General features: G+C 39.4%; 2 protein-coding genes across 3 annotated transcripts in view; one reads left to right on the top strand and one right to left on the bottom strand.

Annotated features, from left to right (window-relative positions):
- pex6 (peroxisomal biogenesis factor 6) overlaps positions 1-12106 on the bottom strand; it is a gene marked incomplete at its 5' end in the record, with an annotated part of 37394 nt that extends 25288 nt beyond the window's left edge. The window contains 13 exons of one of the 2 annotated variants that reach the window (XM_079807100.1): positions 400-508; positions 899-960; positions 1059-1264; positions 2743-2875; positions 2952-3028; positions 3243-3429; positions 3533-3735; positions 5890-6001; positions 6700-6836; positions 6927-7032; positions 7393-7482; positions 7564-7733; positions 10926-12106. In XM_079807100.1, coding sequence (XP_079663226.1) covers positions 400-508; positions 899-960; positions 1059-1264; positions 2743-2875; positions 2952-3028; positions 3243-3429; positions 3533-3735; positions 5890-6001; positions 6700-6836; positions 6927-7032; positions 7393-7482; positions 7564-7733; positions 10926-12086 — 2753 coding nt within the window. The remainder of the gene's footprint in view (positions 1-399; positions 509-898; positions 961-1058; positions 1265-2742; positions 2876-2951; positions 3029-3242; positions 3430-3532; positions 3736-5889; positions 6002-6699; positions 6837-6926; positions 7033-7392; positions 7483-7563; positions 7734-10925) is intronic. The other variant, XM_079807101.1, reaches the window with a different exon arrangement.
- A 9579-nt stretch (positions 12107-21685) lies between these two features.
- Positions 21686-25441, top strand: commd2 (COMM domain containing 2). Its single transcript, XM_079807520.1, has 5 exons — positions 21686-21872; positions 22347-22424; positions 22493-22575; positions 22658-22831; positions 24916-25441. Exons 1-5 carry the CDS (start codon positions 21806-21808, stop codon positions 25111-25113), a joined length of 600 nt encoding a protein of 199 aa, XP_079663646.1. The 5' UTR covers positions 21686-21805; the 3' UTR covers positions 25114-25441.
- Positions 25442-26143: the final 702 nt, after the last annotated feature.

The following is a 26143-nucleotide window of genomic DNA, read 5'->3' as shown; positions in this document are numbered from 1 at the left end:
GAAGCCTCACAGCCACACCCACCTATTACATTATCACCATGGACCAATGGTAGTTCGAAGGGGAAAACTTTTCTGTAAAGTTCACTTTGGCAAGCTGTTTTGAAAATGTGCATTATTTTACTTCAGAGGTTGCGCCGCGACTTAATCTTCTATTGGACACACATCTTCGCCGTGATACAAATTTGCAGATCAGGAAATGTGAAAATGTGAAACTTGTGCAATTATCTTCCCATCAGCTTGCGTTTCCAGTCACCAGCCTTTGTATGAAAGTGAATGGAACGAAAAGTGTTGTGTGACCGGCCCTTTATACTGAAGAAAAACTAGTGTTGTTACTTTTTTTTTACTTTAACAGCAACAATCTGCACATGTGGTGTAGTGTTAAGGTTTTGTGATGCTGACCTGTCCATCACCCCTCCTGAGTCTCCACTGTGGCCTCTATTAGGAGCCAAAGAGTCCAGCTCATCAAAGAAAATAATACAGGGAGCAGCAGTTCTGGCCTTACTGAACACTGAGGGAGACAGAGAGGGAAACGTTAACAAGCTCAATACAATAAATGCTAACACTTTAGTTTAGGGTTCAATTCTCACTATTAACTAGTTGCTTATCAGCATGCATATTACTAGGATATTGGCTGTTTTTTAATACTTATAAAGTACATATTAATACCTTATGACCATATTCTACATCCCTTAATCCTACTCAATACCTAAACTTAACAACTACCTTACTAACTATTAATAAGCAGTAATTAGGAGTGTATTGAGGCAAAACTCGTAGTTAATAGTTAGTTAAGAAGAGTAGAGAATTTGACCCTAAACTAAAGTGTGACCCAATATAGTGGAAATCAGCTCAAATGGATGACTAGACTGAGATGGGTAGTTTATGTGGTTACTCTTACCCTCTCGAATGTTCTCTTCACTCTGGCCAACGTACATGTTGATGAGTTCAGGACCCTTCACACTGAAAACAAACACCAGACACATTCATTACATGGAAGCATTTTCATTCAGTTTGTTACACTGCACTCTCACGGCATTGAATACTTCTCACATACTCACCTGAGGAAGGTCATGGTACATTCGGTGGCCACGGCTTTAGCCAGCAGAGTTTTTCCAGTGCCAGGCGGCCCATAGAGCAGCAGACCAGAGCGCCGCAGCCCCAGCGAGAGCAGCTCTGGATGCTCCAGAGGAAGCTGAATCGTGTCCAGAATCTCCTTCTTAACCTGCTGCAGACCACCGACGTCCTGCCATCTCACTGACGGGATCTGAGACAGAAGAAAGGACAAACCCTGAGCCTTAAGACGCAATCACAGCTCTGATGCATCAGATTTTACAGCTAGTTAAGAAAATTATGACAGAATTGACATCTCTGTGTGAACTTTTAGGACTTTAAGAACACAATTTGTTAAAGCTATTTAAACATGAAAATACCTGTGTGAAAAAAAGAAGAGCTTATAAGTGTATTGAATGTGCACTTGTAATGTACTTCAAATCTTAAAAGTATATCTTTAAATTACTTTACTGGTATATGTAAAGTAGATTCTGGCCAAATGTAATATTTATTAAATAAAATGCAACTTAAGTGTAGTTAAAGAGTCATTTTCATGACTATGTTTCATAACAAACTTAAGTATACTTTTAAAAAGTGCACTTTGTAATAATGTCAAAAAAAGTTTTACTTTAAAGTACATTTTTAATTTTTGTTTTAATAATCTTTTGTTGTGTTTTAAAGAAGTACACTTTTTTTTCCAAGTAATTTATTATAATTTGAGTAAAAAAGTAAATTTTAAATGTATTAAAGTTTCAATAGAAATTACATTAATGTATATTTTAGTTGACCATAAATGCTTGTCAGTACAGTCAGCAGTAACTTTAAGTATATTTCATAGACAATATACACAGAGCAGGTATAACATTATGACCAAAAGTGATATCTGACTAATGACTAAAAGTGATTATCTCTTCATCACGGCACCTGTTAGTGAGTGGGATATATTAGGCAGCAAGTGAACATTTTGTCCTCAAAGTTGATATGTTAGAAGCATGAAAAATGGTCAAGCATAAGGATTTGAGCGAGTTTGACAAGGGCCAAACTGTGATGGCTAGACGACTGCATCTCTTAGGGGGTGTTCCCGGTCTGCAGTGGTCAGTATCTATCAAAAGTGGTCAAAGGAAGGAACAGTGGTGAACCAGTGACAGGGTCATGGGCGGCCAAGGCTCATTGATGCACGTGGGGAGCGAAGGCTGGCTCGTGTGGTTTGATCAAATAGACAAGCTACTGTACCTCACATTCACAACTTATAGGACTTAAAGGATCTGCTGCTAACATCTTGGTGCCAGATACCACGGCACACCTTCAAGAGTCTAGTGGAGTCCATGCCTCAATGGGTCAGGGCTGTTTTTGCAGCAAAAGGGGGACCAACACAATATTAGGAAGGTGATCATAATGTTATGCCTGATCGGTGTGTTACATGTAGTTACTATATTAATAACAGTAAATTATGCATAAAACTAACCATAAACCAAACCCTAATCCTAACCCTGTATAAGTACATGTAGTTAATTATTATTACTCAGTACTTAAATGTATAATTACATTGTAACAAATAAACTTTAAAATAAAGTGTAACCATATATTATTTTCAAAAGTATATTATTTCGTAATAAGCCCTGTTTTTTAGTATGCTAAAGAGTTCTTCTTTTCTACAAAGGCCTCAAAGAAAGAAAAACAAGGCAACTGTACTTTTGGCGCTCCAATGGCGTGTGAATGCGCCTCTTGCAGGACGTCCAGTGCCGTGCTGAAGTCTTCAGACGTCACGCTCACCCCAGACACACATAGATCCTCCTCTTCCTGTTCACTTGCTGCTTCTGGAAAACTACACACCAAAAACATCACGCCAGTTTCTGGAACAAAAACCATGAGTGACTGAGTGCAGCTGAGTAAAGACTTACTATGTCTTCAGAAGTCTTCTGTGAGCGGCTTTTCCAGCGTTGGTAAGAAGGGCGCAAAGATCTCCTAAAACAAAACCCTACAGAAACAACACAGAAACAAAGTCAACATGTGATATAATGCAGCAATTTCCATTGAAAGCACAGCAATTTACACATTTACAAACATTTTCTTCTTTACAATAATATGTTCAAATAAACTATTAGCAGTTTGACCAGAAATGTGTATTAAAAAATGTGCATGTGGTCAATCTGACTGCACAGATGAGATGGATGATCAGTCAGTTGTCTCACAGCTGTCTGTTTGGCTATCTTGCTCAGATTGACATCTTTTCCCAACAGCAGGTCCTCACTGAGGCTGGACAGCATCGTCCTCCGCTGCTCCTCAGACAGACTCTCTATCGCCACCTGGTGCACAAACGCTGCCATCACATCTGAGGACAACTCTCTCTGGCTGCTCACAGATCCCACCACAACCACACTGCAAAAGAAGAGGAGAAGGTGAGGGTGGGTGATATACCAGAAGAATTTACCTTTCCCCATTTCCATTTATGCTACACGTGTTTGGCATGTTGGTGCCTCACCTGGCATGAACAGCTGCTACGAGCTGGCAGAGGGAGGACGTGACCCTGGAGTCCGTCTCAGTGCCATCCCGCGGTTGGCCGAGCAGCTGCAGGTTTCTTAGCAACAGAACACATGGGTGATGGAGCTCTGCTCTCTCAAAGACAGACTTCATCTTAGCCTCGCACGCAGCTGCAGTGTCGGCGCAGAGAGTGACGCAGTCCACCTGCAAACATGAGCAGGAACATACAGCCACATTTACAACTCTAGTCATAACATTAGACCATTTAATATGGCCGTAATATGAGTCAGCAGTGTGACACACGTTTCCTCATTGTAACCTAGTTAAATCATGGCAACAAGTTGCTACAACGTGGCCATGATTTAACTAAAATGAAGAAACAATTGAGTAAAAATTAAGAAATAATTAGTAAAACGTGGCCATGATTTAACTAGAATGAGGGAATAAAATAGTACAATGTGAGAAAAAGAAAAAACATAACTTAAAGAGATAACTAAATAAGTTGTGGGGTTGAATTCTAGAAAATAAAAATATCTAAAAATATCTAAAAATATCACATTATTTAATTGAGTGCATAAAACTACAGGGAGTGCAGAATTATTAGGCACGTTGATTTTCTGATCATATTTTTTTTCCAGGCACATTTGACCAATTCCAAACCACAGTAATCCTAATAACTACTATTGATTTAGTATTTAATAATGTATAAGTGATGTATAATTGTTCATGAAGGCTGGAAATGAAAATCACCTTATATTCAGGTGTGCAGAATTATTAGGCATGTTTTCTTTTACAGATAAATTGAGCCAAAAAAGAGATTTAACTCAGACTGAAAAGTCAAAAAGTATTAAATGCCCATGAGAAAGATGCAATACTAATGCAATACTAGACATTGCAGTTAAGGCATGACCATTGGACAGTGAAATGCTTATTGGGTCAGCAGGATCTGACAAAAACAGGTGGTGAAGAAAAAACACCTGTTAACTGCAAAAGAATTAAGAATTAAGGTGAAGAATTAAGGGTGAAACCATCAGGAACCCTTTAGTCTCCAGCGCCACCATTTCCCAAGGCTGCAACCTACCTGGAGTCTCCAGAAGTGCAAGGTGTCAGGATCTCAGAGACTTCAGTTAGGTAAAGAATCCTAAAAAATGACCCCCACTAAATAAGAATCACAAGCTGAAGTGTTGTAAAATACATGAAGAAGGTTTTTTTATAGGCTTTATGGACAGATAGGTTGAGAGTGACTCTTGAAGGACCAGCACCATATCCTCTAGTACCACTGTTTGAAGAATTCTTCTTCCAGAATCTGGCAGTACGTTTTGGGAGTTCATTTTTAGTCCATCTCTGCAAAACGGACTTCAGGATGGACTAAAATGAACTCCCAAAACGTACTGCCAGATTCTGGAAGATGAATTCTTCAAACAGTGGTACTAGAGGATGTGGTGCTGGTCCTTCAAGAGTCATTCTCAACCTATAAAACCTATAAAGCCTATAAAAAAGCAGGCTTCATGTATTTTACAACACTTCAGCTTGTGATTCTTATTTAGTGGGGGTCATTTTTTAGGATTCTTTACCTAACTGAAGTCTCTGAGATCCTGACACCTTGCACTTCTGGAGACTCCAGGTAGGTTGCAGCTTTGGAAAATGGTGGCGCTGGAGACTAAAGGGTTCCTGATGGTTTCACCCTTAATTCTTCACCTTAATTCTTAATTCTTTTGCAGTTAATAGGTGTCTTTTCTTCACCACATGTTTTTGTCTGACCCTGCTGACCCAACGAGCATTTCACTGTCCAATGGTCATGCCTTAACTGCAATGTCTAGTATTGCATTAGTATTGCATCCTTCTCATGGGCATTTAATACTTTTTGACTTTTCAGTCTGAGTTAAATCTCTTTTTTGGCTCAATTTATCTTTAAAAGAAAACATGCCTAATAATTCTGCACACCTGAATATAAGGTGATTTTCATTTCCAGCCTTCATGAACAATTATATATCACTTATACATTATTAAATACTAAATCAATAGTAGTTATTAGGATTACTGTGGTTTGGAATTGGTCAAATGTGCCTGGAAAAAAAATATGATCAGAAAATCAACGTGCCTAATAATTCTGCACTCCCTGTATAAATTAAAATAGTTAAATGATATTATTAAAATGCACAATTTCACCCAATATTTGTGTTCTGTGTTTTTAGAGCGTCGTTTTTATTAGCTTAGCGACATGCTAAAATCAAACTCTACCAGAATCAATTGTTTTTCCTGTGCGCTTCATGAGACAGAGAACTTATGATTTTGATGCTCATAACTGCAGAAAAACACAAGACTCAAGAGAAATAACAAAGAAAAATCTCAGATAACCTTCATCAGATGCAGATGTAGCCTCCTGCTAGCTGCTTTCACCGCTGTAACTTTACCACTGCCGTTCGGACCCATCAAAAGAACTGAACAGCCTCGATTTAATGTAAGAGAACTGCAATACAATAATGTTTAAAATATATATGTAAAGTAACATCTTGTCACCTCAGCATTCAAGTAATATATACCAATCAGGCATTACATTATGACATTAAGGTGTAGTGAATAACACTGATTATCTCTTCATCACGGCACCTTAGGCAGCAAGTTTTGTCCTCAAAGTTTTGAGCGAGTTTGACAAGGGCCAAATTGTGATGGCTAGAGGACTGGGTCAGAGCATCTCCAAAAATGCGGACGTGTGGTCCGATCAAACAGACGAGCTACTGTAGCTCAAATTGCTCAAGAAGTTAATTCTGGTTCTGATAGAAAGGTGTCAGAATACACAGTGCATCACAGTTTGTTGCGTATGGGACTGCATAGCCACAGACCAGTCAGGGTTACCATTCTGACCCCTGTCCACCACCGAAAGCATATTTAAATTTTTCCTCCTTAATTACTATTGTTTTTATTGAATATACAATGTACATGCTGTACATTTTCAACACAAGCAGCTTTGTCATAAATACAGCAGAAATAGTTATAAAGTCAGAATTGCGTGAAATAAACTTGTAATTGCAAGAAAAAAAAGTCAGAATTGCGAGTTCATTTCTCAGAATTTCAAAAAACAAATCTCAGAATTGTCACTTTTTTGTAAAGTCGCAATTTACAAGTCATAATTGTAAGACTGAACTATGCGGAAACAAGCATCTGTACCTTTCAGTGAGGTGCGGCTGGATGATAGTGAGCAGTTGCTCCACAGTGCCAGACAGACCAGGAGGACAGAGACTCGTCCAGAAAGACAAACCCTTCGGCAGAACAGAGCAGGGAGACAGACTGTGGGCGGAGCCTCCCTGTGGACAGCCAATCAAAGCTTGAGTCTACATATGAGAACTGTACAGAAGATTCGGACTCCCGTGAATGTGAATGTCTTTATTTCTTACCATGTATAGTGAAGTGTGACTGGAATCAGCCAGATATGAAGAAACCTCTTCCTCCTCAGCAGAAAAACCACACACCTGCTTTACTTTGAAATACAGCACTGGCCACCTGCAAATCACATTCAAAGATCATTAAAGTCACCATGAAATCAAAATTGACCAATCTTATTTTTTTATAGAATATTGCAGTATTTATTATAAATGCACACGTCTCGTAATCTTGAATCAGAATAACTTCTCACTCTTGCAGTGACATCTATTCTCTGATGACGAGTCGGGGCAACCTGTCACTCACATTAGATCCACCAATAGCAAACCACAACCATCCAATCAATTCCCTCAAAATCACGCCCGCCCTATATTTTTTCTTGTTCCAGAAGCCGTTTCACCTGGTTATACGTCACAATACGGTAGAAACAACTATAGCAACGCCAACTTGAGTTTCATGCAAAGATTAAAGAAAATACACCTGCAGCTGAGGATTCCTTCAGAGCTGTTCTCTATAAGATCTGGATGTCCTTCCGAAGGGATTCCCAATATATTCCCCTGCTGAACAAGCCTGAAAACAAACACAACATTCAGGAAAAACAGAATGATAAAGAAAGTCTACTGATGAATGGCTGAAATGATCTCTGAGCACCTGGGTGTGCTGAAGTGTTTGTAGAGAATGCTGTCGAAGGGCCCGTGCGAGCCGTAGTCGGGGGATATGACGGCTTCAATGTGCAGCTCTTTAGCAAACGCCGGTGCTGCAGATCGACATGCGCTCGCCGACATCAGCGACTCTGTGTGCCGTGACACCTTATTCCACCTCTGCTTGAATCAAGTTACAAAAAATTGCACATCCGGTCACATGATCGGCCATCAGACCTCCCTGAATATCACCATATAGTCAGAGACGATAAACTGAACGATATCTGGCCATTTAAGATCAATAAGCAGAGCTGTTTTTGGTCAATTGGTATATTTTAGCAAATATTAACTGCTTGATTGTTTATTATCACAAAATGTAAACTATATCGTCCAGCTCTAATCAGCTAAATGCGACTATAAAGCATGAAGATATTAAGGGTATAGTAAGAGATTTCTGAGAAAATCTGTTGAAAGTGGATTGGACCAAGTGCCAAAACCCTTGTAGCCAATCGGCAGTAAGGGGCACGTCCACTCTTTAGGGGGAAGGTAGTCTCAGCCTCAGACGTCACATCCACGGACCGTTGGCTGAACGTCTGATGCATATGGCACACTTTTCTGGGAACACTTTAGGAGTTTAGAAGTCATCTGATAAGTTGAATTCTACAGGATGTCCTCCAGATGCGTGTTGCGTTCTTTAACGGTCCGCCTAGAAACAAATGCCACGACTCCAAACCCTCACGTTGAAGAAGAGCGCCGTCGTGTTTACAACTGTAACAATGAGCGATTACCAGGACCAATTATTGGCTGGATTTTCAAAAGTATGTGAAGTTCGCGGCTCGTTTGTTGCAGTAAACTTGCACACCGTTCTTGAACAAATAATTTCTAGATGGACGCCGGTCTGTTATTGCAGGGACATCGACTTTACATGTTTAACGCCCCTAAACATGACGCGTAACAAAAGTCCAGACCTTCTGCCGTCAGTCTGAAGCTCTGGCTACGCGAGACAAGGGGGAGGTGCCTGTGCTACATAGCGTGTTTGTGAATTTGGGGGCGGAGCTATCAAGATGGGACGTGATCCTTTTGGGTTGGGGCGTGTTTGTTTTGGTTATTTCAAATATCAATAGTATTTATCAAAAATCACTTACTCCACCTTTAAGATATTATATATTAACATCATGAATTACTGTGAAGGCCTGTTCACACCGGGACAATTTTTGCACGCGTTTATCGCCTACGTTTAACGCTTCGTTACTAAACAAAGGGGGCCAATGTGAGTGTGCACACCGACGCACAAAATGGCAGGTGTAAAAGCGTCATTTTTAAAAAACGCCTTGGGTTAGTTTTTTTGTTTTGACGCAGCGGGTTAAAAATTTGCCAACCAATGAGATCAGCGCTTTAGTTCACGTGCCTGGAGCTGCTGAAGTTACAGTAAAACATGACTTGGTGGCACTCAAGCACAAAACGGTCTTGCCGAGCACACACTGATACGACGAAGAGGAAGTAAGTAGACAAAAGAAGATGAGCTGCTAATGCTGCTTGCCCGTTAGAAAAAAAGTGTGTGAACGGTTTTGGCAAGCACGTAAATACTGTCTCTCTTCTTCTTCTGTGTGACAAGCGAGTGTCAGAAGCTTAAAGTGGCGCAGCACCACCTTGTGTACCGGGAGCGCCATCTACTGAATTTGCATGTTCACTCGGCAAATCGCCAGTGAAAATCGCTTGGGTGGGAACCAAGCGGCAACCTCCCGCAGTTTCTCTTGAAGCCAATACGGAAGTGACTTAAACTGCAATTCATCGACTGGCCACTAGAGACAGGCTCCAGAAGGGAGCAGAATCTCATTGAGCTCCAAAATGCCCAACTTTACACCAGGAAAAAAACATGTTTACAGCCTGGTACAAATTGTGGTTTTGGCCTATACGGCTAATTTTGCCCTTCATGACAACTGTGAGGGGGGTGAATTTTTTATAACTCATTCGTTTACATTATATAAAGCCTTAAAGTTCTGCATAATTAAGGGCGTGGCCACTTTGAGTGACAGGTGGATAGCCATTTATCTGCTGTCTGTAAGTCATTGCGTCACCTCAGCTCTAACCACGTCCCGCCTCTTTGCCCATTTTCTATTATCCGGGAGTGACGCCGGCAACGGCCAGCTCGACCCTACTTTACGCTTCAAAACTGCTCTTCAGAATCCTATGGGTGACGTCACGGACACTACGTCCGTATTTTTTTTACAGTCTATGGTGTGAACACAAAGATGCGCAAAAATCGTCCCGGTGTGCACGGGCCTTAAGGCTGCTTTGAAACAATGTGGGAACGTTCTCAGAACTTTAGCTGACGTTCTGTCAAGGTTTTCCTGAACTTCTTCCAGTAACGTTATTAGAACGTTCATTCAAAGTTATCTGGTCTTTAATAATGTTCTCAAAATGTTAGCGCAAATATCGTTCTTATAGTCATATATATTCCTTTTTTTTTCTGAAATGTTTTAGTTGAACACTCAACTAACATTTTTAAAACATTATTATTTGTTTCAGAATGTTTAGAGAACATTTAAAACTAACGTTTGAAGAATGATACAATGGAATGTTTCCTTAACGTTTATATAACCAAGAAAAAAATGTATTTAAAACATTAAAAAATATGGATGTCAGAAATAGGTGTGTAACAATATATCGCAATACAAAAACGCAACAATATGTATATATTATAGGATAGTGACAATCTGTATTATGTATAGTTCAGCCAAAGTGAAAATTACAGTGTGAAAAAATTCACATTACTACATTAAACTACTATATATAATGTTGAATATAATTTATAATAATGCAATGGGGGAATATTTGTGGGTAAAAAGTGTCCTACATTATTTTAAATATAAAACCAACTTTAGCATTTTAATCAACAGTACGTTATTTGTTAACCGTTTACCATGTCTTGGAGTATCGCAATTAAATTGTCTCCTGAGTTCAGTATTGTGATATGTATTGAATCGTGACATGACGGTATCGTTACACTCCTATTCAGAAATAATATTTTCATACCTTAATGGGAATGTTAGCAAAACGTTCTCATCTCAAACCAAGTGATGAAATGATTTTAAATTCGTCAAAGTTCTGAGTTCAGTATTGTGATATGTATTGAATCGTGACATGACGGTATCGTTACACTCCTATTCAGAAATAATATTTTCATACCTTAATGGGAATGTTAGCAAAACGTTCTCATCTCAAACCAAGTGATGAAAGAATTTCAAATTCGTCAAATGTTAATAGTAATATCAAATCTTAATAGTAATATTGCGATGAACTAGTGAATTTAATATTTTTAAACTCAAATCTGTTGATGATCACTATCAGAATCATTCCAGATATCTTCACCTTAATTTTGATGGCCTTATTTCCGACAGGCACTGTCATCCCACCTGACAGGTTAAACCACTGAACTGCTGAAATCAAGCCCACATTGTCATTTCCATCCATGTCTTGTCTAACCGTGTCAAAGGCTTTGACAGAAGCCAGATGAACCCGTCCCGGCCTCTTATAGGGGACTTTACAGCTGCTCTCACACTGTCCGGGGACAGGACTCTGAGCCAGAGGCGACTTCTTGACCTTGTCTGTTGGGATGGACGCAATGACCCACTCCCTGTTAAACACACCCAGCTTCAGTAACAAGCTCTTGCTCACGAAAACAGTGCTGTCAATGTCCAAGCATTCATCCGGCTCTAGTCTGGACAGAATTCCTCCTGGTTTCTGGAGATCTGAGACATCAACGACCCGGATGTCAAGTCTGCATTCAAGAGCCTGTAAAAAAGCACTGAAGTCCAATACTTTGCTGTTGAGCAGAGAGCTGGCAGAACTCAAACTGATGGCATACTGGGCGAAATCAGAGACGAAGAGGGAGGAAGCTGACAGTCTGCTGGTGATGGAGGTGTTGGTCAGGTCCAGATCTCTGCAGTCTGACACCACCACACTCGTGTCCACTGTGATCATTCCCTGGCTGACAGGGGTACACTCCAGCACCAGCACATCTGACATCTGCGCATGCGCGGCTTCTTCCCCCAGTAAATGATGGTAGGGGATCAGAAGCGTGTCGCCCTGCCTCGCCAGGAGAGTCTGTCCGGGACAGGACGCCAGGACCAGCAGACCATTGCAGAACTTCTCTGAAGAAGCCCATTTAAAGCTCTGTTTCGTCCGAGCACCGAGCACAATCTTTTTTAAAGGCAGCAGGGACTGTGGACGAACCGTTCCCAGTGAATGCTCCTTCAATCCGTAGTGTTTGAGGAAAGATCTGCTGGCATAAACAGCGAGACACGTGTGATTGTTTACATCGGTCTCTTCCTCTGGAGTGATGTGAGCGCAAACCAAAAAGCCCCGATTAGAGGGTGACTGCTGGTCCGTCGATGAAAATAACAGCGCGTATGTGGACTCAGTGTAGTCTGGAAACTTCTGAGTGAATTGTGATTTGTTGATAAGCACGTGTAGAGGATGAATATGTGATGGAAAGTCATCAAGACACTGCAGTTTCATGGGGGCCGCCATGTTGAAGACGGGCGCATGCGCAGTGAAACGAGAGAAACTGACAGCTGCTGGATAAGCGGGTAGATTTTTGTTATGCTTTCTGACGTTTTTTATTATTTTGTGTAAATGCTACTTTCAGGAATATGAATGGTTGACGTTTGTTTTTCTTCAAATCAGAATTGTAGACATGGGGCGGCAGTGGTTCAGTGGTTCATGTAGGTGCAAGACCATGAGCAAGACACCTAACCCCAGCTGCTCCCGACGAGCTGGATGGCGCCTTGCATGGCTGACACCGCCGTCGGTGTGTGAATGGGTGAATGTGAGGCAATGTGTAAAGCGCTTTGGATGGCCATTGGTCTGTTAAAAGCGCTATATAAATGCAGTCCATTTACATATCTTGAAACATTAGCGGATATGAAAACAAAAAAAAGTTTTTTTTTGTTTGTTTTTCTTTTAAATATACAAAATGGTCGTTTTCTGAGCCATCAAGCACTCCTTGGAGGAATGACTAATGTATTTCTCATAAGAAACATCCTAGTAATTATTAGAGACCCAATGACAAAAAAAATTATAATAATTTAAACGGATAGTTCACCCCAAAAAAAACAAAAATTACCCCATGATTGCATGATATGACTTTCTTTTTTCAGACTAACACCATTGGAGTTATATAAAAAAAAAATACCATTGCTCTTCCGAGCATTATCATGGCAGTGAATGGCGGCCCTGATTTTGAAGTCCAAAAAAATGCATCCATCCATCATATACGCCATACGGCTCCGGTGGGCAACCGGAGACCTTTTGAAGCAAAGCAATGGGTTTGTGTGAGAAAAATATCCATATTTAAACTACTATTACTAGCTTCCAGCAGACGGCCTATATGCAAGTCAACTTACATCAAAAGAGTGACCTCTTAGGCGATGTAAAGTAGTGTGAGCTTTGACCCCTCTTACGCTTCAAACTAATTGGGCTGGGCAACAAACATTTCATCTTTTATATTGATTTTAAAAATTCTCGTTTTAGACTTCTAATTCATGACCAGTGTTTTGTTTTGCTCTATCCTCTCTGCTTCCACGCTCATCAAAACGTCATGCCTCGAGTTATTATTTTTAAATCATTGAAAATATGGATATTTTTCTTACACAAACACTTCGCTTCACTACGCCTTTTTTAACCCTCCGGAGCCGTGTGTAGCACTTTTATAATGGATGGATGCACTTTTTTGGGCTTCAAAATCTCAACCCCCATTCACTGCCATTATAAAGATTGGAAGAGCCAGGATATGAATTAATATAACTCTGATTGTGTTCACCAGAAAGAAGAAAGTCATATACACCTAGGATGGCTTGAGGGTGAGTAAATCATGGGGTCATTTTAATTTTTGGGTGAACTATCTCTTGATATATTATATTAATTCAGCAAAGCATTTAAAAAGTGTGTGTCACATTTCATGTTTCAATTTATTTATACATTTAGTATCACTTTTTTTAAAGTAAGTTTTGCTACCAACCATAGCCCTGAACCGCAGGATGAAAAAAGTAAATAGGATAGAAAGTAAAAAGTGAAAAGCTCCTTTAATATATGTAGTATTTGGTCATAGCCCATTTGTGAAATGTAATTTGCTGTGCTGTAGTTAGCAGGTGTCACCACTGGGTGGCAAATGTGTACTTTAAATCAGAGGTCTTCAAGCATGATCCTTCAGACTTGCTTTTGACTGTCAAACAGTCCTCAAGAGCTTGATTAGCTGGTCCTCATGTGTGTTTGGTCTCTACAGGACAGTGGCCCTCCAGGAGCAGGATTGAAGTCCTCTGCTTCAAACAACTATTTTACACTTGGTTATTTTGTTTTGATATAAGCAAACAAGCTCTGCCTTACACAGAAAGTGAACAAGGCCATTCTACATGTTCAGTGCCATAACGAAGGAGACATTCCCATATGGGACCTTTAACTTTACTGAAATCCTTTGTGTCAAAACTAAAGTCGGTGGTGTCCCTGCAGCTTGGTTTTCCTTCAGACTGTCCACCAGGAGCGGCCTGAAACCTGCTCAGGGACTATACATCTGTGAAAGCATCTAATCACTGATAGAGACACAGGAGTTATACAGATACAGATAGGCATCATACACTTTCCGACTTTGTAAATGGTTACAAGGACAAATTTAGGATCATACACTAAACTGAGGATCACAATCAGAATGTGTGCCCATCATACACTATTACACTACTTTCTGTGAAATCTATCAAGTCGGCTGGTTAAAATCTGAAGACTGACTCTGACTTTCAGCATCTATTACTCGCTGAGAAATCAGGGTTGAAAAATATTTTTGTTTATCAGAGATTGTGGATTTCTGCCCTATCAAACATTTTTCCACTGTCCATGGAAACTTCAGGAAACTCACTGGATATAGATGAGGACACGACACTGAGGTGGCAAATGTCCAATACTTAGGGCATTATACAACTTACAGTTTTTCTCAATCACTTTGGCTCGATTCTCGAATGAGACTTTTTTTTTCTCAAAACAATAAATTCAGATCTCTGAACAGTTAGTTTCTCTTTCACATCAGATTATAATTTCTTATTGATTTAAGCAAATTGCTGAATAAATGTACTGTATAAAAACAAATGTTCAATTTCTTTTTGTGTACTACATTTTCCCAGTATTTCTTTACCTACTGTCTGAATCTGTATTTACAGTAAAAAAGCTTGTGATCCACAAGAGCATTCAGCTACACAAAACTGACATTATTGTATAGAATAGAAATCAGTCAGTCAACAGAAAAGAAAAATATGACATTTGTATATAACAAATATTTCCATGGTGAAAAAAACATCTAAAGATTTTGACCAGTATGGCTCACAAGATGACAAAATGGATAAGGGATGATGAAGGACCACCACCGTCAACTCAACCTTGCAATGTTTCGGCCAACCCCACACTTCATCACAACTTCTCCCTTCAACTAGGTTCATCAACCATAACTCCAGCCAGGAACCTTGGAGTTGTGATTGATGGCCAGCTTAACTTCACAGATCACATTGCTAGAACTTCCCAGTCCTGCAGATTTGCCTTATGCAACATTAGGAGGATCAGGCCCTTCCTATCGGAGCATGCTACACAACTCCTTGTCCAAGCTCTTGTTCTAACCAGACTGGACTATTGTAATGCTCTCTTGGCAGTCCTTCCAGCATGCACTGTCAAACCTCTGCAACTGATCCAGATTGCAGTAGCAAGAGTGGTCTTTAACAAGCTGAATAGAATGTCTTGTCATGTCTCTCTTCATCACTGGTTGTCAATAGCCGATCACATCAAATTCAAGAATGACCAGACCACAGAACAACCACTGGCTCTGTACCCTTAAACCTAAACTCAATACTTTAGACCTATGTGCCTATGACGCAGGTTTCAGAAGCAAATGGCTCTCTACACTCTCAGAAAAAAAGGTACAAAAGCTGTCACTGGGACGGTACCCTTCAAAAAGGTTCTAGTGGCTCGTTTCCACTGAGCAGTGCAATACGGTTCAATATAGTTCAGTACGATTCAGGACCATAAACCCTGATCCAGCTTATGAGATAGGCGTGGTGTAGCGATCAACGTCATTCTAGCGCGAAGAAGAAAGCGACACAGTAAACAATAATGGATGACATACAGCAGATCTTGTTCTTGCTTCTCGGCATGTGCCTGTTTGTCACAAGAAGACAAGCGTTGTTTGAGTCAAGGCTTCAGGCTGCAAGGAAAAACACAGCTGAAAAAGCACTCGCAAGTGAGGATTCTCTGTCAACCAATCATCATTCAGCAGGGAGTCTAGCTCCACCCTTTAGTAGCAGACTACTGTGTTAGATACCCCAACAGAAGGCCAAAAAAAGTGGTACGGCACGGTTTGGAATTAGAGAACCATTCATAACTTCTGACAATGGAAACGACAAAAATTGCGTACCGTACTGAACCGGTGGAAACGAGCCATAACATGTACAATTTAGGTACTAAAATGTACACTTTTGGTACTAATATACAGTGTTGGGGGTAACGCATTACAAGTAACTTGAGTAACGTAATAATATTACTTTTTCAAGTAACTAGTAAAGTAACGCATTACTTTTCAAATTTACAACAAAATATCTGAGTTACTTTTTCAAAAAAGTAACGCAAGTTACTTTTTCACATTTATTTGACTGACAGCTCTCCTGCCCCCATGTTGAGAAAAATAATGGTTGTTTATTTTATAATGGTTATTTCACATGATGGTTATTGTAGTTCTAGACTAAATGTGAGCATTTACTCATCTCACTTGCACAATAAAGATTCTGTACTCCTCAAAATGAATATAATCAGTCAAATGCAAAATCAGAGTACTCAAACCTCAAATATATAAATGTTAAATAAAACAAATATTTTTATGCATTTAATCTACCTTTATTGACCAATGTCGTGCTGCTGACCTTTGATGATTCAGTTAAGCCATGAGCAAAAATTACTAGATTTTTTGTTTTTATTGGTAAAACGTTTTTCTCCTGCGTCCTATTCTTCCATTATCCAGAATGGCAGCACATTTTTACCTCAGCCTGAGGCCTATTATTTAAATTTTGGTATGAAGAGGTCTTTACATTTGCACAAAAAAGGACTTTTTTTGCTATTAAAAAACAAAACAAAAAAGCAAGCCCAGCCCAGGTGAGAAAAAGTAACGCAAAAGTAACATAACGCATTACTTTTCTTAAAAAGTAACTAAGTAACTCAATTAGTTACTTTTTAAGGGAGTAACGCAATATTGTAATGCATTACTTTTCAAAGTAACTTTCCCCAACACTGCTAATATGTATCGTTGAGGGACTAATATGCTCTTTTTAGGTACAAAGGTGTACCTTTTGAAAAGGTACCACCCCAGTGACAGCATTTATACCTTTTTTCTAAGAGTGTATGTAGCAGCAGCACATGGACACCTGGACATTGCTGATCAACATTGGGGTCAAAGCAGAAGATCCTTTCGCTGTCCATCCCTACTGCACACAAGATGAACCATCCAGAAGTTTCCCACACATGCAGTGGTCGAAGTGCTTGTTGCAATCCCGGTCGCAATTCGGTATAGATGCAGAGAGTGTGTTACTTAATTAGTTGCAAAACTTTACTGTCAACTTTCCTGGGTGCTCTCTACCAATGCACATCAGAACAAGACATGGATACACAAGGATCAAGCAACGTGACGCCATCCATTGGGAATAAAAGTTGTTGATCCTGTGCATATTGATGACTTGTGCCATGTGTAATTTGTCTTCAAATCCCAGAAGTAGAGCATTGAGAGGATGTACAGAGGTCAAACACTCATCCTGTGGCTTCCCAATGACATCATCCTTTGTGGGTCCTTCCTGTGTCTGTCATCACCCCGCTGCTCCACCTTCCCAGAGTGCATCAGTAGCACTGCCACAGCTGCATCCTCCCCAGACCATGAAGAGGAGAAGACGAGAGCAGAACTTCACCAGAAACAGGGCATGTGGGAGGAAGAACCCAAAGGAAATCCTGCCAGCTGAAAATAGTGACGGGAGCGTGGAAGCCTGACGGAATAAAGTTCCACTAACCCATTCTTTTCCAGACAGCAGTCGCAGGCATTTCCTCATCAATAGATCCTCAAAATCCGACAAGATAGTCGACATCCCTCAGGAAACCGTTAAATTACTTTGTGGCTGAACTCTCAGGGAAAATGCCTCTTACTGCTTGGCCATTGCTATGTTATAGTGATTAACAATAACAATGTTAAAATACTTCCTTGTGTCCCAGTTCAGACTATGGATTAGCCATTTGGAGGTTGACTTCCTGAAAAGTGTAAAAAACTCTGTGTTTGACTAGTTAACCCCAGTTGGTAACTGCTCCATAAGGCCTACGCACAGCTGGAAAAAAATACTAATACCGAGACTCTAACCCTCACCATACGGCCCTGAAATACTCACAGCAAAGTTATTTTTCATTCATCGCGTATGGGTAAAACAAGTTTTAAAGGGTCCTATTATGCTTTTCGACTTTTTCAACTTTAGTTGCTCCACCTTTTAGTATTTTCTATTTCCCTATTTCGTATTTCAGAAGGAGGGGCTTCATCGAAATCGGCGTATTCGAGTGCTGTAATAATGTCAAATATGGCAACACTTTAGAATAATGGTCATTAGTTAACATTAGTTAATGTATTAACTAACATGAACTAACCATGAGCAGTACATTTGTTACTGTATTTGTTCATCTTTGTTAACTTTAGTTCATATAAATACAGCTGTTCATGGTTTGTTCATGTTAGTTCACAGTGCATTAACTAATGTTAACAAGATTCTAATAATGCATTAGTAAATGTTGAAATTAACATTGACAAAGATTAATAAACGCTTTATAAGTGCAGTTCATTATTAGTTAATGTTAACTTATGTAGTTAACTAATGACCATTATTCTAAAGTGTTACCATTATTTTTTTAACAATCAAGCATGAAAACATATTTTAGTACATCCCAAAAACAAAACCAAGACTTCGTAAAATCACGAATAGGACCCCTTTAAATATGTGATTAGCGCCAAACTGTTCGCGAACATCCTGACACCATCCACTTTGCTGTTTGGTTGAATATGTAGATATGTGCTGCACGCTTTCCTCACAATAACAAAATAAACATATCAAAAATGACAGCGGTGAGAAAACAGCAGTTCAGTAAGCATCTGGTCATAGAGATGTGGATATGTTTGCACCAGCTCTGCAATTCGGCACTCCAGTCACGTTTATTTATAGCACTTTATACAATAGAATGCTTTAAAACAGAATCTTTACAGTCCATCCATCCATCCATCCATCATCTTCCGCTTATCCGGGGCCGGGTCGCGGGGGCAACAGTCTAAGCAGAGACGCCCAGACTTCCCTCTCCCTAGCCACTTCCTCCAGCTCTTCTGGGGGAACCCTGAGGCGTTCCCAGGCCAGCCGGGAGACATAATCCCTCCAGCGTGTCCTAGGTCTTCCCCCGGGCCTCCTCCCGGTGGGACGTGCCCAGAACACCTCCCTGGGAAGGCGTCCAGGAGGCATCCGAAATAGATGCCAGAGCCACCTCAGCTGGCTCCTCTCGATGTGGAGGAGCAACGGCTCTACTCTGAGCTCCTCCCGAGTGACCGAGCTTCTCACCCTATCTCTAAGGGAGCGCCCAGCCACCCTGCGGAGAAAGCTAATTTCGGCCACCTGTATCCGGGATCTTGTCCTTTCTGTCATGACCCACAGCTCATGACCATAGGTGAGAGTAGGAACGTAGATTGACCGGTAAATCGAGAGCTTCGCCTTACAGCTCAGCTCCGCATTGCACCGATCCGTCTGTCAATCTCCCATTCCATCCTTCCCTCACTCATGAACAAGACCCCAAGATACCTAAACTCCTCCACTTGAGGCAGGAACTCTCCACCAACCTGAAGAGGGCAAGCCACCCTTTTCCGACTGAGAACCATGGCCTTGGACTTGGAGGTGCTGATTCTCATCCCAGCCGCTTCACACTCGGCTGCAAACCGTCCCAGTGCACGCTTAAGGTCCTGGTCTGAGGAGGCCAACACGACAACATCATCCGCAAAAAGCAGCAACGAAATCGTGTGGTCCCCAAGTCGGACACTCGTGGCTCTTGGCTGCGGCTAGAAATTCTGTCCATTAAAATTATGAACCGTATGTATCGTGGTGGAGGGGTATGAGTACCCGAATGATCCTAGGAGCTATGTTGTCTGGGGCTATATGCCCCTGGTAGGGTCTCCCAAGGCAAACAGGTCCTTGGTGACCGGCCAGACTAAGAGCAGTTCACAACCCCGTATGATAAAAATAAAAACAAGGACGAGTGGTTCAAAGGATGATATTTTGTCTCTTTAAAGACTCTATATAAAGACTCTTTAGCTGTCCAGAATTTGATTTCGCCACATTATAAAATGGATAGCTCTGATGTTGGATGCTGACTGGTCAAGACAGCATTCCAGTCGTTGTCACTGCTTTGACATGAAAATATTCACAAACTAGTAAACATAGTAAAATAATGTAAATTTGTGTTCTGAATATTGTATTATTTAGTAACCATTTCATTAAAGCAGAGCTATATAAATTACTAATAGTCAGGATTGAAGGAGTTGGAGGGACTACAGCTTCATTTTCATTGCCAAATTATACACCCATATTATATTTATATTTCAACTGTATTTTTTCTCTCATTTATTTATTATTTGTCAGTTCTATTCATTTTTTAGAAATGCCAATTTCCTTTTTTTTTGACTGCAGAGACTGTCATGTGACACATCCATCATGAAATGTGATGTACAAAAATGAATCAAAATAAACAGTATGAATAGAAATAGAATTTAAATGTGTTTTAATTGTGTAAATTTGGTGTAATTTACCAAACATTATTATGCATTACTTATTTTTGATGTACACTGATATGTATATCCTCCTGGGTGCCACTGTCCTCATACGAGGACTTTATATTTTAGTGAATTTCTCTGATTTTATAGTCTGGATGTCCTGTAAAGAGCACAATCAGCTTTTCAGAGATACCATTTGTTTTGAGGTTTTACAGGACAACAACTTCTCCTTGGTCTTAAAAAATTACTGAATGATCAAATAGCACTCTTATGGAAATATGATAATATTTTGTAATTATCATTTAAATCTGAATCATTTTCAAATTGTTTGTTATAAATCAACATCTCAGAAAATTGTTATGTTCAAAATATGGCTTTCTGTTACGAAACAGCCAGGCCATTGATTTCATACATATGTCCACTGTAGGGGACACTGGGACTTAAATCATGTTTATCGGGAATTTTAGGAGACACAACAAGTGAATAGGGAAAGAAATTACATATCAATATTCCTATAAAATATTAGATATTATTATAAAAATGTTGCCAACTATTATTCCCATTACATTAGAACACTCCTTTTTTCATTACATGTTGCTCCACGAACACATTAATGTGCAAATTAGAGACCATGTATAGATACATTTCATTGAATGGGAAAACCCATGTATTGCCATTTTACCAACATAAAGTAAAATGGTATGTCAATTCATTCAGTTATATCTTTCATAACATAGTTGAGAATCATCTTTAAACAAAGTTTGGTTTAAAAAAATCCTGAAACCTGAAATTTGATTGGTGAAAAAAAAAAAAAAAATCCTATACATGTCATTTCATGTATTTTTTCCCCTGGTGTCCTGGTGTCCACTTACGAGGACATAGCATAACATATGAATAAAATATAATTTTTCAAAAAAGAATTATGCTCTAAATCACGGTTCCTCAAATCTTACCCTGGAGGTCCAATGCGCTGCAGAGTTTAGCTCCAACCCTAATCAAACTAACCTACCTGTAGTTTTCTAATGAACCTGAAGACATTGATTAGCATGTTCAGGTGTGTTTGATTAGGGTTGGAGCTAAACTCTGCAGCGCATTTGACCTCCAGGATAAGATTTGAGGAACCCTGCTCTAAATGATGTAATGAAAAAATACTAAATTCAAAAGATTTTGTTTTCCTGGGTCTTAGGAGGTTAAAGTATGATGATTCAACAACTAAATGTGGAATGTTTTGTCGTTGAGTGCTGTGGAACTGTTGCTCTGCTCGTTTGTTTCTCTCGGACTGTGTTGAGGTGCACACAGCTGATCATGTGACAGGAGACGCTGCTGCACTAAACAGCATTCATTTACAAATATAACCGCTTTATTTTTTGGGATGATATATTAAAAGCGTCAGAAAATGCTGTTAGTTTTATCTGAAGAGCACAAAGAGCATCTAGGTTTCTTATCAGATGTGGATTCTGCGGGTAAGTGATAGAAAAACAGCAGGAAATCACATATTTACTTGTGTTTATGTTTATCTGCTTATCTGTAATAAATACGTCCCTCATGTAAGATTATAACGTTATGTCTTTTGTGAGTTACAGAGGGGTTAAAAAGTTTGAGACCACAAATATTGTTGCAATATTTCCAGTATTTACAATATTACACATATTTATCAGATTTCAAGCCAAAACTTTGTAGTCCGTGTTGTGTGATATTTTGCGTTTATACAGACTGAATCATAAATATTTCTTCTTCGTTTTAAGATAACATTTATTTAGTTTTACATCTTGCAAAATGCAGAAACACTCTCTTTATTTCCAAGTTTAAATAAAAAAAAAAAATTGTATTGTGGACTTTTGCATTGTAATGTTATCACACAAACCTAATCAATAATCATAATCAATATAATAATAAAGCGTCATACTTGATCTTCATTGTGATTTTATGTTTGCCAGTTGTTGGAGAATTTGGCCGAATTGCTGTGGAGTTTCTGAAGAAGGGCTCAAACCCTAAAATCTATGAGGGAGCGGCACGTGAGTGAAGTTGTGTAGTGTTACTGTGATGTGTTTATGATGAGCTGATTTGTTGAATGCTGTCATAGGGAAGCTGAATGTGCCAGCCGAGAGCGTACAGCACGGCGTGGAGGGGTTGATGTACCTCCTCACTGAGAGCTCCAAACTCATGGTGTGCCTCTACCTCCTCAAACACGCAAAGACTGATAATGACTTGTACAATAACAAACACATTTCCATGTTTAATCTTGCAGATTTCGGAGGTGGATTTCCAGGACTCCGTGCTGGTGTTGGGATTCTCAGAGGAGCTCAATCAACTTCTTCTCCAGCTCTATCTGGAGAACAGGAAGGAGATTCGGCAGATTCTCGGCAAACTCGCCCCCAGCCTCCCCCATTACCACAACCTGGAGTGGAGGCTGGATGTTCAGGTGTGACAGACGATCAAAACACATCAAATCTGATTACAAACATCAGCTGTTAAAGCCACAATATGTAATTTTCTGCCGCTAGAGTTCGCTCATTCAAAACAAAATCATTTTGTGACATGCGCACACAGTTTGTCTGCCGCCTCAGATTCGTAACGTTAGTATCGTGGATCAATAGTTCTGTGTTGGTAATTTTTAAATTTATTTTTCTGTGGGCGGACATGCAGTAGTTTAAACTACTTTATGTCCTATACAATGGCTATTTCAACAGCTGTGAATGAATGCGGAATCAAAATTAATTCAATTAATTTATTTTGAAAAACACAAAATTAACTATAAAATGCACCCAAATTATTAATAAAAAACATAGGATGTATGGTGAAACAAGAATGAAAGCATTCCTGAATTTTGTTCTTGCAAGACGTGCTCCGCATACTAGTACTAAACGCATAGATAGCCTATTTCAGATGATTAAGGAAAGATACCATAATCACAAAGGTATAAATATGAACTAAAGTAATTAAAGTAGACTGTGGTTAATGTTACTTAACCAATTTGAAGCAGTTGTTTAACTTTTTTTTTATATCGAACTTACGAGAAACAAAATGTCGACATGTCCTCTCCAGCAGCTTGAATGTTCCCCGTTGCAATGGCAACTCTCAAGGTACTCTCCAGGACTTAAACAGTTTTATAAAAGCTATTTATTATTTGTTGTAAAGTGTAAGAATCACCTCAGAAAAATGAATTCTTCTGTCAGGCGCAGTTGAAGCCTAGGACAAACGCTGTCAAGATGAGATGGTGTAGCCAGGCTATGTCTGTGTCATTATTCCAACATTATGTTCATAACATGTAATGAAATAAAAAAGTTTAACACCTCAGAAAAATTAACTTTCCTCTCTTGACAACGCGGGTGGGATGTCATTGATAGGCGACACACGGTCCGTGTCCTGGTTAAAATGGCTTATTTCTCTGGATTTAAACATTCTTGGAAACATTTGGGATAATGTAAGTACACAAGTCAACAAAATATATAACATTGTTCTAGTGGTTTTTGGACATTTTTATTAAAAAAATCGTACATATTGTGCCTTTCCACATTTATCATTTTTATGAATTTAAATGTATAATTTTATACTCATATTAATCATTTTAAATGAAAATATTTCAATGAAAATTATAATTTTTATATTCATTATTAATTTACTTTTAAATGTTTTTTTAAAAGTCGTAGTTATACATTAAACATATTTTTATTAAAAAATGTTTTTATTAAAGAATAATAGCTGAAAATTATACAGCCATTATGATTATACAGTAAGGACCAAGACAGCAGTAATCTCTTTTATGGGGGGGTAGATTTTTTTTTTTTTTTTTTTTTTGCTGGAAAACTATTCAAAATAATTGTGATTTTGTAATTGTGATCTAGGAGGTAATTTTACCTGGCTGACAAGTTTACAGATATTACAAGCAGAATTAGCAACCAAATGTCACAGAAAACCAAGGGCCAGATTTACTAAACGGGGCAAATTTGCGTTTCATAAAAGCGCTGATGAGAATGAAAAGTTCCTCACCTCATCAGTAGATCACGCACAGAACTTTCCACTCCCATCTGTGCTTTTAAGAAACGCTAATTTGCCCTGTTTAGTAAATCTATAATAATGAAATACTGACGCAGCCGGATCATTTCCATTATGACCATCTGGTTTAAGACATGCTTTTTTTGTTCGGTAAATAATGGCGCAAACATTAGTAAACTGACGAGTGTAAATCTTAGTAAATCACCTCGTGTGATTCGTTTCAATACTCTCCTCTCATACATTTTGCGTCTGAAAGAGAAACTCCTACAAATGCATATGCAATAAGATCAGCCGCAAAAATAACCCAGTCCACGCCTTTTCAGCGCTAATTTCTCACTGCGTGTCTTTAGTAAATCCTGATAGAGTTTTCAATGCCAAAAGAGGGTTTGCGCTGGAGCAAGCTGTTAGTAAATCTGCCCCTAAATATTAAAGTTTACAAGGCATAAAAATTCATGCACATGATCAAAAACTGTATCCCGATAGAAAGGTATGTGTTTGTTCTGCTTGCAGTTGGCCAGTCGAGCGCTTCGCCATCAGGTGAAGCCCACCGTGACCCTGAAGCTACACCTGGAAGACGGAGCGAGACACAGCGCCCGCGTCCTGCAGACGGATCCCGCCACGCTTCAGCACCTCATCCAAGAGCTGGAGCGAGCGCTCGCTGAGCTCAAGAGCAACCATTGCCGCCGCATCCTCCGCAACATCAAATAGAGCCACGTCCTCACAGACACAACACTGACCAACTGCTCACAAAGGGTTCGTTTGTTTCATTCTGATAACGATAGCAACAACAGATTCCTCTACTATGTTTGATATGAGAGATCTGCATTGATTCTTCTCGAAGAAACAACTGGATCATCACTGCTTTAAAGGGTTAGTTCACTCCGAAAGGAAAATTCTGTCATTAATTACTCACCCTCATGTCGTTCCAAACCCGTAAGACTTTCGTTCATCTTCGGAACACAAATTAAGATATTTTTAATGAAATCTGAGAGATTTCTATCCCTCCATTGAAAGTCAATTCACCCAAAACACGCTTAAAAAATGAATCGGAAAATGAATCCATATGAATCAAATCCATATAATCCAAGTCTTCTGAAGAGACACGATCACTTCATAAGATGAACAGATTGAATTTAGGCTTTTATTCACATTTAAACATTCATAAACAGAAGCTCAATCATATATGCTTGACACACAAGAATGAACCTCATTGGTTCTTGCTGAAGCTCAAACGTGCCGTGTGACATACGAGATGAACCTCATTGGACTTGCTGAAGCTCAAACGTGCTGCGTAACACGAAAATCATGCTTGAGCTTCTGTTTACCACATCTCATGTGCTCTGTGTACTGTCTATGTGCTGATCAATGTTTGTATGTGTATAAAAGCCTGAATTAAATCTGTTCATCATATATAGCGATCGTGTCTCTTCTGAAAATTTCATCAAAAATATCTTCATTTGTGTTCTGAAGATGAACAGTCTTGCAGATTTGGAACGACATGAGGGTGAGCAAATGGACGAATTTTCATTTCTGAGTGAACTGTCCCTTTAAGCTTACCAGTGGTGCTCCAATTGTTTCTTAGAGAAGAATCCATGTAGATGTGATAGTTTCATTTGTGCCATAAATATTAACGGATTAAAGTATGTGCACATGGAACTGCCGGGTGTAACGTGTGTATTTTTGGCCTTGGGGTTTAAGTTCCCAGCAATATATGCACATTTCGGACCAATTTTACTAA

This window comes from Gobio gobio, assembly GCF_949357685.1.
Source record: "Gobio gobio genome assembly, chromosome: 24".
Classification (NCBI taxonomy): domain Eukaryota; kingdom Metazoa; phylum Chordata; class Actinopteri; order Cypriniformes; family Gobionidae; genus Gobio; species Gobio gobio.
Note: the sequence above shows the minus strand (reverse complement) of the source record. Positions and strands in the feature narration are given on the sequence as shown.

Bases quoted from the DNA above. Each gene is read 5' to 3' on its own strand.
- commd2 (XM_079807520.1), top strand. From the start codon at position 21,806: ATGCTGTTAGTTTTATCTGAAGAGCACAAAGAGCATCTAGGTTTCTTA. The intron at 22,425-22,492 runs GTGAGTGAAGTT...ATGCTGTCATAG, and splicing joins AATCTATGAGGGAGCGGCAC to GGAAGCTGAATGTGCCAGCC. The intron at 22,576-22,657 runs GTGTGCCTCTAC...TTAATCTTGCAG, and splicing joins CTGAGAGCTCCAAACTCATG to ATTTCGGAGGTGGATTTCCA.